Genomic DNA, 14,595 nt, shown 5'->3' with positions numbered 1-14,595 from the left:
ACTCCCATGGGGAGTGGGGAGAATGTGGGACTCGCTCCCACAGGAAGTGGGGAGAATGTGGGACTCGCTCCCACAGGGAGTGGGGAGAATGTGGGACTCGCTCCCACGGGGAGTGGGGGAATGTGGGACTCACTCCCATGGGGAGTGGGGAGAATGTGGGACTCGCTCCCACAGGAAGTGGGGAGAATGTGGGACTCGCTCCCACGGGGAGTGGGGAGAATGTGGGACTCGCTCCCACGGGGAGTGGGGAGAATGTGGGACTCGCTCCCACAGGGAGTGGGGAGAATGTGGGACTCGCTCCCACGGGGAGTGGGGAGAATGTGGGACTCGCTCCCACGGGGAGTGGGGAGAATGTGGGACTCGCTCCCACAGGGAGTGGGGAGAATGTGGGACTCGCTCCCACGGGGAGTGGGGAGAATGTGGGACTCGCTCCCACAGGAAGTGGGGAGAATGTGGGACTCGCTCCCACAGGGAGTGGGGAGAATGTGGGACTCGCTCCCACGGGGAGTGGGGAGAATGTGGGACTCGGTCCCACGGGGAGGGGGGAGAATGTGGGACTCGCTCCCATGGGGAGTGGAGAGAATGTGGGACTCGCTCCCATGGGAAGTGGGGCGAATGTGGGACCCGCTCCCCTGGGGAGGGGGGAGAATGTGGGACTCGTTCCCACGGGGAGTGGGGAGAATGTGGGACTCGCTCCCACGGGGAGTGGGGAGAATGTGGGACTCGCTCCTGCGGGGATTGGATATATAAGGATATGGTGATGGGGAGAGCTGGAGAGAGGGTTGGGGAGGAGGCTGGCGTAGTGCAGGAACGTCGGCATGGAGCAGAGGGGGCCGAAGGTTCTTGTGACCAACCAAAATGGTGAGGGTTCAATGGGGAAGGCTGCGAACACAGCGACAGCCTGCCTCACCAACAAGGAGGCGGAGTCAAAATGTTGGAGACAACTTGCACAACTCCAAACAGATAATCGAACCCAACCTCCCCCCTCCCCCCCCGACCTCCCCCCTCCCCCAACCGTACCCCCTTCCCCGACTGCCACCCTCCCCGACCTCCCCCCTCCGCCGACCTCTCCCTCCCCCGACCTGCCCCCTCCCCCGACCTCTCCCTCCCCCGACCTGCCCCCTCACCCGACCTCTCCCTCCCCCGACCTGCCCCCTCCCCGACCTCTCCCTCCCCCGACCTCCCCCTTCCCCCGACCTCCCCCCTCCCCGCTCCCCTGACTGCACCCCCTTCCCCGACTGCCACCCTCCCCGACCTGCCCCCTCCTCGACCTGCCCCCTCCCCCGACCTCTCCCTCCCCCGACCTCCCCCTTCCCCTGGCCTCCTCCCTCCCCCGGCCTCCCCCTCCCCCGACCTCCCCCCTCCCCTGACCTCCCCCGACCTCCCCCCCCCGACCTCCCCCCTCCCCTGACCTCCCCCGACCTCCCCCCCCGACCTCCCCCCTCCTCGACTGTACCCCCTCCCCCGACCTCCACCCTCCCCCGACCTCCCCCTTCCCCTGGCCTCCTCCCTCCCCCGACCTCCCCCCTCCCCGCCAACCTGGCCCCCATCCCATCCCGCGTGAGGCAGTGTCTGAAGGCCCCGCTTTCGACCTATCAGCCATCCTGAAACCGATCAAACCAGAGTGGAGGCAAGTCGCCCCCAAATCTGATTAACATTCTCGGAGGAAAGAAAGCTCAGATGGGCTGAATGGCCTGTGCATACACTGTCATTCTCTGTCATGTTTAAGACGCAGTAACTGGCCGTCGCCATGATTCGCGTGACATTGACAATTTCTGAAACCTAAACACTGTTGAAAAGAGAGACACTTTGCTGAAACTTCTCAACTTGTACTCATCAGGACAAGTACAAGAATGCCAAATTTCAAACAATCACAACAATTCATACTGCAGGAGAACAGGGTGCTGATTGGTTCGGCAAGTTGGTTCTGATTGGGTGAGTTGTTGCCATGGAGCAAGCAACGCTGGATTGTGTTCCTTTTGTTTGCAGAATGGGTTGCTGTGCATGAATAGATTTCACTCAGAGAGCATAAATGATGATACGAACTCAGTTGTTGGTGTAGCTATTAGCACAGTCAGTGTTGTTGAGTAAGTGCTGCCCAATTGGAAGGTCCCATCTACATTCAGTTTGGTTTGGGTTTCCAGCGCAGACTGGTTAGTGTGTTCTGTACTCTGCCTAACATCAAGCACAGTTCTGTTTTCACAATTTCTTAACCTTTGTTCAGCATCAAACAAAGACATTCTGAGACAGAGACATCAGTTCGGGGTCCAGAACATCTGACAATCGCAGCCCATCAAAGTTTCACAGCAGAAAAAGTTTATTTAAAGGGGACTGCCTCGGGTAAAGTCAGACCGCGAGTCATGCTGAGGAGGTACTTACTGCGGATTGCCTGTAACCGAACAGGTTAACGTGAGGTCGTCACCTTCCCTCAGGAGAACGGACGGAGGTTGGACCTTAACCACCGGGGGAACTGTAAGAGAGCACAACGATTAGTCAGCATCACTGCAACCAGGACCACTAACCCTGTGCTGTCCCTGTCCGGGGAGTGTTTGATGGGGACAGTGTAGAGGGAGCTTTACTCTGTATCTAACCCCGTGCTGTACCTGTCCGGGGAGTGTTTGATGGGGACAGTGTAGAGGGAGCTTTATCCGGATCTAACCCCGTGATGTACCTGTCCTGGGAGTGTTTGATGGGGGACAGTGTAGAGGGAGCTTTACTCTGTATCTAACCCCGTGCTGTACCTGTCCTGGGAGTGTTTGATGGGGACAGTGTAGAGGGAGCTTTACTCTGTATCTAACCCCGTGCTGTACCTGTCCTGGGTGTGTTTGATGGGGACAGTGTAGAGGGAGCTTTACTCTGTATCTAATCCCGTGCTGTACCTGTCCTGGGAGTGTTTGATGGGGGACAGTGTAGAGGGAGCTTTACTCTGTATCTAACCCCGTGCTGTATCTGTCCTGGGAGTGTTTGATGTGGACAGTGTAGAGGGAGCTTTACTCTGTATCTAACCCCGTGCTGTACCTGTCCTGGGAGTGTTTGATGGGGACAGTGTCGAGGACGCTTTACTCTGTATCTAACTCCGTGCTGTCCCTGTCCGGGGAGTGTTTGATGGGGACAGTGTAGAGGGAGCTTTATCCGGATCTAACCCCGTGATGTACCTGTCCTGGGAGTGTTTGATGGGGACAGTGTAGAGGGAGCTTTATCCGGATCTAACCCCGTGATGTACCTGTCCTGGGAGTGTTTGATGGGGACAGTGTAGAGGGAGCTTTACTCTGTATCTAACCCTGTGCTGTACCTGTCCTGGGAATGTTTGATGGGGACAGTGTAGAGGGAGCTTTACTCTGTATCTAACCCTGTGCTGTACCTGTCCTGGGAATGTTTGATGGGGACAGTGTAGAGGGAGCTTTACTCTGTATCTAACCCTGTGCTGTACCTGTCCTGGGAGTGTTTGATGGGGACAGTGTAGAGGGAGCTTTACTCTGTATCTAACCCCGTGCTGTACCTGTCCTGGGAGTGTTTGATGGGGACAGTGTAGAGGGAGCTTTACTCTGTATCTAACCCTGTGCTGTACCTGTCCTGGGAATGTTTGATGGGGACAGTGTAGAGGGAGCTTTACTCTGTATCTAACCCCGTGCTGTACCTGTCCTGGGAATGTTTGATGGGGACAGTGTCGAGGGAGCTTTACTCTGTATCTAACCCCGTGCTGTACCTGTCCTGGGAGTGTTTGATGGGGGACAGTGCAGAGGGAGCTTTACTCTGTACCTAACCCCGTGCTGTATCTGTCCTGGGAGTGTTTGATGGGGGCAGTGTAGAGGGAGCTTTACTCTGTATCTAACCCTGTGCTGTACCTGTCCTGGGAGTGTTTGATGGGGACAGTGTAGAGGGAGCTTTACTCTGTAACTAACCCCGTGCTGTCCCTGTCCTGGGAGTGTTTGAAAGAATGACTTGTGTTGTAATCTCTGGGCTGCAGGAAAACTGAGTTAAAGAGTTGCCAGATAAGAAGGGATTTCCGGATATTTCAGAGCAGGAAGTGTTTAATTGGATCATTCATCTACGACATGGTTGTAACTCTGAAATGAGAAAGGGTTATTAAATAAGCTTGGATTAAGTGTTTTTTTTTTACCTACATGGAGTTATTAGAACACATAACTTTACAGTTATGGTACAGGGGGGATGTCAGGGGTAAGTTTTTCACTCAGAGGGTGGTGGGTGAGTGGAATCGGCTGACGTCGGTGGTGGTGGAGGCAAACTCGTTGGGGTCTTTTAAGAGACTTCTGGATGAGTACATGGGATTTAATGGGATTGAGGGCTATAGATAGGCCTAGAGGTGGGGATGTGATCGGCGCAACTTGTGGGCCGAAGGGCCTGTTTGTGCTGTGACTTTCTATGTTCTATGTTCTATGTTCTATAACTGCGGAATTTATAATTAACCTGTAAGTATAACAATAGATCCAGCAGTGTAAAGACATTTAATCTCTCTTGACGAGAATAAATAGGCTCCCTGAGCTGTAGGATTAGCCGAGGATCAGACCTGAATGACCCTGTACCTTGCTAAGCTCTGATTTGTATTCTGACTGGACCTGCCTGCGATCGGGGTCTGTATTTCCTCCTGTGGGTGTTGTTTCAATGCGGGCGCGATGGAGCCTGCGCTATCCCAGCACAGCTTGCAATTGTGACAGCTCTCTGGGGCTCTGGGGAGGACAAGAGACTGTGGAGAGATGAATTCGGGAATGGGAGGGGGTCGTTCTCAGGAGGCTAAGGAAATTCGGCACGTCCACTCACCAACTTTTACAGATGCACCATGGAAAGCATTCTTTCTGGTTGTATCACAGCTTGGTATGGGGCTCCTGCTCTGCCCAAGACCGCAAGGAACGACAAAAGGTCGTGAATGCAGCCCAATCCATCACGCAAACCAGCCTCCCATCCATTGACTCTGTCTACACTTCCCACTGCCTCGGGAAAAGCAGCCGGCATAATTAAGGATCCCACGCACCCCGGACATTCTCTCTTCCACCTTCTTGCGTTGGGAAAAAGATAGAAAAGTCTGAGGTCACGTACCAACCGACTCAAGAACAGCTTCTTCCCTGCTGCCGTCAGACTTTTGAATGGACCTACCTCGCACTAAGTTGATCTTTCTCTACACCCTAGCTATGACTGTAACACTACATTCTGCACTCTCTCCTTTCCTTCTCCCCTATGTATTCTATGAACAGTATGCTTTATCCGTATAGTGTGCAAGAAACAATACTTCTCACAGTATATTAATATATGTGACAATAATAAATCAAATCAATCAAGCCAGTGCATTATGGGGTTATTAACGTGCCTACCCCTGCGGCCCTTATTGAGTCCAGTCCCATTGGGAACACACACCCCTCCATTCCACATCTGCAAATGTCCATCAGACACTTACCCCTACAATGCCCTCCACCTCAGCTGCCCTCTTTGGTCAGTATAAAAGATCCCACTCCCACTACATCAAAGGAGAACACTGTTCCCGGGGAGTGGGGGTGCGCATGTGTGGGAGTGCGTTGGGGGTAGTTCTCCCCCTCCCTCCTCCCCGGGTCCCATGCCCAATATTCATCCCTCAATCCACGTCACGTGAATCTGATGATCTGGCTGATTGTGAGGTTGTGTTTTTTTGTTGTGGGATCTTGCTGTGCGCACACCGGCCACTGCCTCTCCTCCGTCCAACGCCGATCAGCCGTGCAAAGTGCGTTGCTGGTCCCTGCGGGGTTTTGCGACTGTTGCGGGGTCAGGGCGAGGTGCCAATGGGACCCAGACTGGGTGGGTGAAGTTCAAACCCAGGCACAGGGCTTTTCCGTATTGAGGGAGTTGTTGAGTCTCGTGACTCTCCCCTCACTCAGCCCAGTGTCCCAGTCATCCCCGACTTATACATGCTCAAAGACAACTAATACCCTTCACACCTCCCTCTGGCTCCATTCCAGTCAGCGGAATCGCCGGATATGAAATCTTGCCCACCCTTCCATCCCCACCCTTCCTCCAAGGACTGAAGACCCAAATTGAATCATGCCGGACTCTGGGAATGTCCACTCAGAGGGAAGTCTAGGACCCCCTAACCTTTGCCGAATGCCCTTCCTCTGATGACACCCATGAATGCCTTACTGAGCGGGTCACCTAAAATACTTCAGTTGCGCCCTTTGTTATTTCGTTCTGCGTATTGCCAACAAAACTCAGCACACTCGCAATGCCAAAAAACTCAGAAATAACTTGTCAGAGATCTCCCACAATGCCCCAGTCCTGTAATGTTACCCATCATTTGCACCGAGAGATAACCTCAGCCACTCCTACATTCCGATCTCACTCACTCCTACCCTCCAAGGTCAGTCCCCCCCCCCCCCCCCCACCGCCCCCCCGTCCTCCAACCTTTACCCTCACACTGATCCACCGGCGACGTCCAAACATTGTTGTCAAGGAGAGACTCGGGATACCGGGAACTGTCGGCAAACAGGCTAAGAGAGGGCTCAATGGAGTTTATTCCTAAATTATAAGACTATAGTGAGGTAAAGAAAGAGGGGGTGGGGAGAGGCTACTACTTTGCAACAGAAATTGGATTTTAAACTTGTCCCCAAACTTCATTTCAGTTGCTAACTGCCGCAGCGCTCATCCTGTCAGCGGGAGCACTCAATTCCGGCAATGATAAAATATACAGGAATAAATGTTGACTCCCGTAAGGTTTGACGCACAAAGAAATTCACAAAACGGGCGCACACTGCAAATTCAGTTGAAAAGGAAAGAACAATTTGTGTCTGAAACCCGTTCCCAGCCCATTAATTCACAAAAAAAATGTGATTCCACATTGCAAATTTTCCAAAGACATGTCCCCAGTGGTTTGGGACTGCGGGGATAATAATTGTATCAGGCTCGGACAGAAGACAACTTAATTATATTTCAAGGGCTCACTGATTCCACGTGACAATTAGCACGCAAGAACTACTTATGAAATGGCACTGTTCGGTTGGGGAATTACCAGTAAATGATCATATTTCACAAGGAACCTTGATGAAACAATACTTGAGAGGGCTGATGCTGAGGCAAATTCCTCGCCTGGTTGAAGAGCCCTGAAATCGGGAGGAGGGGTCGGTCATTTTGGACTGGGATAGAGTCATAGAGGTTTACAGCATGGAAACAGGGCACTCGGTCCAACTTGTCCATGCCGCTCTTTTTTTTAACCACTAAGCTAGTCCCAATTGCCAGCGTTTGACCCATATCCCTCTATACCCATCTTACCCATGTAAATGTCTAAATGCTTTTTAAAAGACAAAATTGTACCCGCCTCTACTACTACCTCTGGCAGCTCGTTCCAGACACTCACCATCCTCTGTGTGAATAAATTGCCCCTCTGGACCCTTTTATATCTCTCTCCTCTCACCTTAAATCTATGCCCTCTAGTTTTAGACTCCCCTACCTTTGGGAAAAGATATTGACTATCTAGCTGATATATGTCCCTCATTATTTTATAGACCTCTATAAGATCACCCCTCAGAGAGAGTGAAGGATTGGAGATGGAGGGAAAGAGAGTGAGGGGTTGGACATGGAGGGAGACAGAGTGAGGGGTTGGAGTTGGAGGGAGAGAGAGAGTGAGGGGTTGGAGATGGAGGGAGAGAGAGTGAGGGGTTGGAGATGGAGGGAGAGAGAGAGTGAGGGGTTGGAGATGGAGAGAGCGAGAGAGAGAGTGAGGGGTTGGAGATGGAGGGAGAGAGACAGTGAGGGGTTGGAGATGGAGGGAGAGAGAGTGAGGGGTTGGAGATGGAGAGAGAGAGAGAGTGAGGGATTGGAGATGGAGGGAGAGAGAGAGTGAGGGGTTGGAGATGGAGGGAAAGAGACAGTGAGGGGTTGGAGATGGAGGGAGAGAGTGTGAGAGGATGGAGAGAGAGAGAGTGAGGGATTGGAGATGGAGGGAGAGAGAGAGTGAGGGATTGGAGATGGAGGGAGAGAGAGAGTGAGGGATTGGAGATGGAGAGAGCGAGAGAGAGAGTGAGGGGTTGGAGATGGAGGGAGAGATACAGTGAGGGGTTGGAGATGGAGGGAGAGAGAGTGAGGGGTTGGAGATGGAGAGAGAGAGAGTGAGGGATTGGAGATGGAGGGAGGGAGAGAGAGAGGGGTTGGAGATGGAGGGAGAGAGAGAGTGAGGGATTGGAGATGGAGAGAGCGAGAGAGAGAGTGAGGGGTTGGAGATGGAGGGAGAGATACAGTGAGGGGTTGGAGATGAAGGGAAAGAGAGAGTGAGAGATTGGAGATGGAGGGAGAGAGACAGTGAGGGGTTGGAGATGGAGGGAGAGAGACAGTGAGGGGTTGGAGATGGAGGGAGAGAGAGTGAGGGGTTGGAGATGGAGGGAGAGAGAGAGTGAGGGGTTGGAAATGGAGAGAGTGAGAGAGAGAGTGAGGGATTGGAGATGGAGGGAGAGAGACAGTGAGGGGTTGGAGATGGAGGGAGAGAGAGTGAGGAGTTGGAGATGGAGAGAGAGAGAGAAAGCGTGAGGGATTGGAGATGGAGGGAGAGAGAGTGAGGGGTTGGAGATGGAGGGAGAGAGAGAGTGAGGGGTTGGGGATGGAGGGAGGGAGTGTGAGGGGTTGGAGATGGAGGGAGATAGAGAGAGACAGAGAGATTGGAAATGGAGGGAGGGAGAGAGAGAGGGGTTGGAGATGGAGGGAGAGAGAGAGTGAGGGGTTGGAGATGGAGGGAGGGAGAGTGAGAGGGGTTGGAGATGGAGGGAGAGAGAGAGTGAGGGGTTGGGGATGGAAGGAGGGAGAGTGAGGGGTTGGAGATGGAGTGGGGAGAGAGAGAGAGAGAGTGAGGGGTTGGAGATGGAGGGAGAGAGAGAGATTGGAGGGAGAGAGAGTGAGGAATTGGAGATGGAGGGGGAGAGAGAGAGTGAGGGGTTGGAGATGGAGGGAGAGAGAGAGTGAGAGATTGGAGATGGACAGAGAGAGAGAGTGAGGGGTTGGAGATGGAGGGAGAGAGAGTGAGAGATTGGAGATGGAGGGAGAGTGAGAAATTGGAGATAGAAGGAGAGAGAGAGGATTGGGAATGGGGGGGAGAGAGAGAGTTTGGTGATGGAGGGAGTGAGGGAGTGAGAAATTGGAGATGGAGAGAAAGAGCAAGAGAGGGAATGAGGGACTGAAGATGGAGGGAGAGTGAGTGAGGGAGTGAAATTTGAAGGCGGGATGAGGAAAAGAGGAAGGGATTGGAAATGGAGGGTGTGAGGAATTGAGAGATTGGAGATGGAGGGAGACAGAAAATGAGGGACTGGAGACGGAGGGAGTGAGGGATTGGAGATGGAGGGAGAGAGAGTGTGAGGGATTGGAGATGGAGGGAGAGAGAGTGAGGCATTGGAGTTGGAGGGAGAGAGAGAGTGAGGGGTTGGAGATGGAGGGAAAGAGGGAGTGAGGGATTGGAGATGGAGGGAGAGAGAAGTGAGAGGTTGGAAATGGAGGGTGTGAGGAATTGAGAGATTGGAGATGGAGGGAGACAGAAAATGAGGGACTGGAGACGGAGGGAGTGAGGGATTGGAGATGGAGGGAGAGAGAGTGTGAGGGATTGGAGATGGAGGGAGAGAGAGTGAGGCATTGGAGTTGGAGGGAGAGAGAGAGTGAGGGGTTGGAGATGGAGGGAAAGAGGGAGTGAGGGATTGGAGATGGAGGGAGAGAGAAGTGAGAGGTTGGAGATGGAGGGAGAGAGGGAGTGAGGGATTGGAGATGGAGGGAGAGAGAAGTGAGAGGTTGGAGATGGAGGGAGAGAGAGAGTGAGGGATTGGAGATGGAGGGAAAGAGAAATGAGAGGTTGGAGATGGAGGGAAAGAGACATGAAGGGATTGGAGATGGTGGGACAGAGAGTGAGAGAGAATGAGCGGCTGGAAGTGGAGGGAGCAAGACATGGAGGGAATGGAGATTGAGGGAGTGACAGTAATGAATAAGAGATGGCAGGCGAGAGAGCATGACCGGAATTGGAGGGAGAGAGCGAGAAAGACGGAGGTATGGAGAACGGAGAGAGACAGAGAGAGAGATACAAATATCTGAAACTGGGGGGGGTCCCTTTGCCCCTGGATTCGTATCGATGGAACATTCCAGAACGATGAATTCCACAGGGACTGAGTTAACCTGAGACTCTCTCAGCAGCAGCCCAAATCACCAGGCCACAGATTTATCACAAGTACAAATCTCAGCTTTGAAAGCAAAGGGATTTACAGCTGGCCAGGGTGTAAATAATGCAGGAGAGAGCAGGATATGAACAAGGGCAGAGTGGATAATGGCCATTTAGCCTCTTCACCGGCCTGACACGTATCATTGGCATCACTCAGCCTGAAGTGAGTGACAGCAGTGATTAACTGCAGAATAAACATCTTCCCTGAGGGGTGGAGTTTGTACTGGGAGCTGCCGCTGTCCGTCAAAGCATTCCAGAGATATTCCTCATCTCCCAGTCTCCACAAAGACCATCTCATCCCACACACTGCAACCCTGCGCCCAAACTCACAACACATCCCAGATTCCCAACACCCCACTATCGCTCCCTCCCCTCTCCGACCCTCCATTTCGCTGTAATCTCCTCCAGCCCCTACAGCCCTCCCTATATCTGTAATCTCCTCCAGTCCCCACAACCCTCCCTATCGCTGTAATCTCCTCCAGCCCCTACAGCCCTCCCTATATCTGTAACCTCCTCCAGCCCCTACAACCCTCCCTATATCTGTAACCTCCTCCAGCCCCTACAACCCTCCCTACATCTGTAACCTCCTCCAGCCCCTACAACCCTCCCTATATCTGTAACCTCCTCCAGCCCCTACAACCCTCCCTACATCTGTAACCTCCTCCAGCCCCTACAACCCTCCCTATATCTGTAACCTCCTCCAGCCCCTACAACCCTCCCTATATCTGTAACCTCCTCCAGTCCCTACAACCCTCCCTATACCTGTAACCTCCTCCAGCCCCTACAACCCTCCCTACATCTGTAACCTCCTCCAGCCCCTACAACCCTCCCTATATCTGTAACCTCCTCCAGCCCCTACAACCCTCCCAGATCTGTAACCTCCTCCAGCCCCTTCGGCCCAACTTATTCATCCGCTCAGTTTTTACCCCTAAGCTAGTCCCAGTTTTCCGCATTTGGCCCAGATCTCTCTACACCCATCGTACCCATGTAACTGTCTAAATACTTTTTAAAGGACAACATTGTACCCACCTCTACTACTACCTCTGGCAGCTCGTTCCAGACACTCACCATCCTCTGTGAAAAATTGCTCCTCTGGACCCTTTTGTATCTTTCCACTCTCCCCTTAAACCTATGCCCTTTAGTTTTAGACTCCCCTACCTTAGGGAAAAGATATTGACTATCTCACTGATCTATGCCCCTCATTATTTTATAGACCTCTATAAGATCACCCCTCAGCCTCCTCCTAAGGGAAAAAAGTCCCATTCTATTCAGCCTCTCCCTATAACTTAATCCATCAAGTCCTAGTAGCATCCTAGTAAATCTTTACTGCACTCTTTCTAGTTTAATAATATCCTTTCTATGATAGGGTGACCAGAACTGGCACAGCATTCCAAGTGTGACCTTACCAATGTCTTGTACAACTTCAACAAGACGTCCCAACTCCTGCATTCAATGTTCTGACCGATGAAACCAAGCATGCCGAATACCTTCCTCACCTCCCAATCCACCTGTGACTCCACTTTCAAGGAGCTCTGAACCTGTACCCCTGGGTCTCTTTGTTCTGTAACTCTCCCCAATGCCATACCGTCAACTGAGTAAGCCCTGCCCTGATTCGATCTACCAAAATGCATCACCTCGCATTTATCTAAATTAAACTCCACCTGCTATTCATCAACCCACTGGTCCAATTGATCAAGATCCCATTGCAATCATAGAATCCCTCCAGTGCAGAAGGAGGCCATTTGGCCCATCGAGTCTGCACCCACCACAATCCCACCCAGGCCCTATCCCCATAACCCCATGCATTTACCCTAGCTCGTCTCCCTGACACTAATTGACAATTTAGCATGGCCAATGCACCTAATCCACACATCTTTGGAGTGTGGGAAGAAACTGGAGCATCCGGAGGAAACCCACGCAGACACAGGAAGAACATGCAATCTCCACACAGACAGTGACCCAAGCTGGAAATCGAACTCTGGTGCCTGGCACTGTGAGGCAGCAGTGCTAACCTCTGTGCCACCTCAGATCCTAGATAACCTTCTTCACTGTTCACTATGCCACCAATCTTGGTGTCATCTGCAAACTTACTAACCATGCCTCTTAAATTCTCATCCAAATCATTAATATAAATGGCAAATAACAGTGGACCCAGCACTGATCCCTGAGGTGCACCGCTGGTCACAGGCCTCCAGTTTGAAAAACAACCCTCTACAGTCACCCTCTGGCTTCTGTCATCCAGCCAATTTTGTATCCATTTCGCTACCTCACCCTGGATCCCGTGAGATTTAACCTTGTGCAACAACCTACCATGCGGTACCTTGTCAAAGGCCTTGCTAAAGTCCATGTAGACAACATCAACTGCACTGCCCTCATCTACCTTCTTGGTCACCCCTTCAAAAAACTCCATCAAATTTGTGAGATATGATTTTCCACTCACAAAGCCATGCTGACTGTCCCTAATCAGTCCTTGCATCTCTAAATGCCTGTAGATCCTGTCTCTCAGAATACCTTCTAACAACTTACCCACTACAGATGCCAGGCTCACTGGCCTGGAGTAATGCACATTATCTCATACTTACATCGTACACTTAAGGAGAAGTCGGTACGCTGTTTTGAGAGTTTGACTGAAGGGAGTTCGGCTTCACAGGTCACAGTGGCCCCATTATCTTTCCGTTGCACTGGGAACTTCACCACACTGGTTACCTCAAACGTCTTCCCGGACTGTTGCTGACTGTTCACTCCTGTACAGAAAACACACAGAAAAACAATCAGAAACTTCAAATCACCACAAAAATGATTGGCAACTGTATCCCAGCATCACCATCACTGAATCCCCCACTATCAACATCCTGGGGGTTACCATCACTGAATCCCCCACTATCAACATCCTGGGGGTTACCATCACTGAATCCCCCACTATCAACATCCTGGGGGTTACCATCACTGAATCCCCCACTATCAACATCCTGGGGGTTACCATCACTGAATCCCCCACTATCAACATCCTGGGGGTTACCATCACTGAATCCCCCACTATCAACATCCTGGGGGTTACCATCACTGAATCTCCCCCACTATCAACATCCTGGGAGTTACCATCACTGAATCCCCCCACTATCAACATCCTGGGAGTTACCATCACTGAATCCCCCCACTATCAACATCCTGGGAGTTACCATCACTGAATCCCCCCACTATCAACATCCTGGGAGTTACCATCACTGAATACCCCCACTATCAACATCCTGGGAGTTACCATCACTGAATCCCCCACTATCAACATCCTGAGGGTCACCATCACTGAATCCCCCACTATCAACATCCTGGGGGTTACCATTGACCAGAAACTGAACTTGACCCAGCCAGATAAACACAGTGGCTCCCAGAGCAGTTCAGAGGCTGGGAATCCTGCGGTGAGTAACTCATCTCCTGACTCTCAAAGCCTGACCACCATCTACAAGGACACAAGTCAGGAGTGTGATGGAATACCTCCACTTGCCTGGATGGGTGCAGCTCCAACAACACTCAAGAAGCTCGACACCATCCAGGACGAAGCAGCCCCGCTTGATCGACACGCTAACCACAAACATTCACTCCCTCCACCCCCGACACACAGTGACAGCCGTGTGTATCATCTACAAGATGCACTGCAGCATCTCACCAAGGCTCCTTAGGCAGCACCTTCCAAACCCACAGCTACCAACTAGAAGGACAAGGGCAGCAGATACCTGGGAACACCCCCACCTGGAGGTTCCCCTCCGAGTCACTCACCATCCCGACTTGGAAATATATCGGCCGTTCCTTCACTGTCGCTGGGTCAAAATCTGGGACTCCCTCCCTAACAGCACTGTGGGTGTACCTACTCCTCAGGGACTGCGGCGGTTCAAGATGGCGGCTCACCCACCACCTTCTCAAGGGGCAATTAGAGATGGACAATAAATGCTGGACCCGGCCAGCGACGCCCACATCCCATAAATAAATAAAAATAAAACAGCAATCATCGACTCTGTACTCTAAACTCTGTTACAGTCACAAACCGTTCAAACGGTCTCTGGAAGGATGCAGAGATTCAGTACAGTAAAGTAAAGCAAAAGTAAAGTTTATTTATTAGTGTCATAAGTAGGCTTACATTAACACTGCAATGAAGTTCCTGTGAAAATCCCCTAGTCGCCACACTCTGGCATCTGTTCGGGTACACTGAGGGAGAATTTAGCACGGCCAATGCACCTAACCACATCTTTCGGACTGTGGGAGGAAATCGGAGCACCCGGTTTCCTTAATTTCAGGAAGGCCTTTGACAAGGTCCCTCATGGCAGACTGGTGCAGAAGGTGAAGTCGCATGGGATCAGAGGTGAGCTGGCAAGGTGGATACAAAACTGGCTCGGTCACAGAAGACAGAGGGTAGCAGTGGAAGGGTGCGTTTCTGAATG

General features: G+C 52.0%; 1 protein-coding gene across 1 annotated transcript in view; it reads right to left on the bottom strand.

Moving 5' to 3' along the window:
- LOC144488726 (cell adhesion molecule 4-like) overlaps window positions 1–12,906 on the bottom strand; it is a gene marked incomplete at both ends in the record, with an annotated part of 53,263 nt that extends 40,357 nt beyond the window's left edge. The window contains 2 exons of the mRNA XM_078206826.1: window positions 2,380–2,470; window positions 12,745–12,906. Coding sequence (XP_078062952.1) covers window positions 2,380–2,470; window positions 12,745–12,906 — 253 coding nt within the window. The remainder of the gene's footprint in view (window positions 1–2,379; window positions 2,471–12,744) is intronic.
- Between the last annotated feature and the right edge of the window lie 1,689 nt (window positions 12,907–14,595).

Source organism: Mustelus asterias, unplaced genomic scaffold (genome assembly GCF_964213995.1).
Source record: "Mustelus asterias unplaced genomic scaffold, sMusAst1.hap1.1 HAP1_SCAFFOLD_1813, whole genome shotgun sequence".
In the NCBI taxonomy this organism is placed as follows: Eukaryota; Metazoa; Chordata; class Chondrichthyes; order Carcharhiniformes; family Triakidae; genus Mustelus; species Mustelus asterias.
Note: the sequence above shows the minus strand (reverse complement) of the source record. Positions and strands in the feature narration are given on the sequence as shown.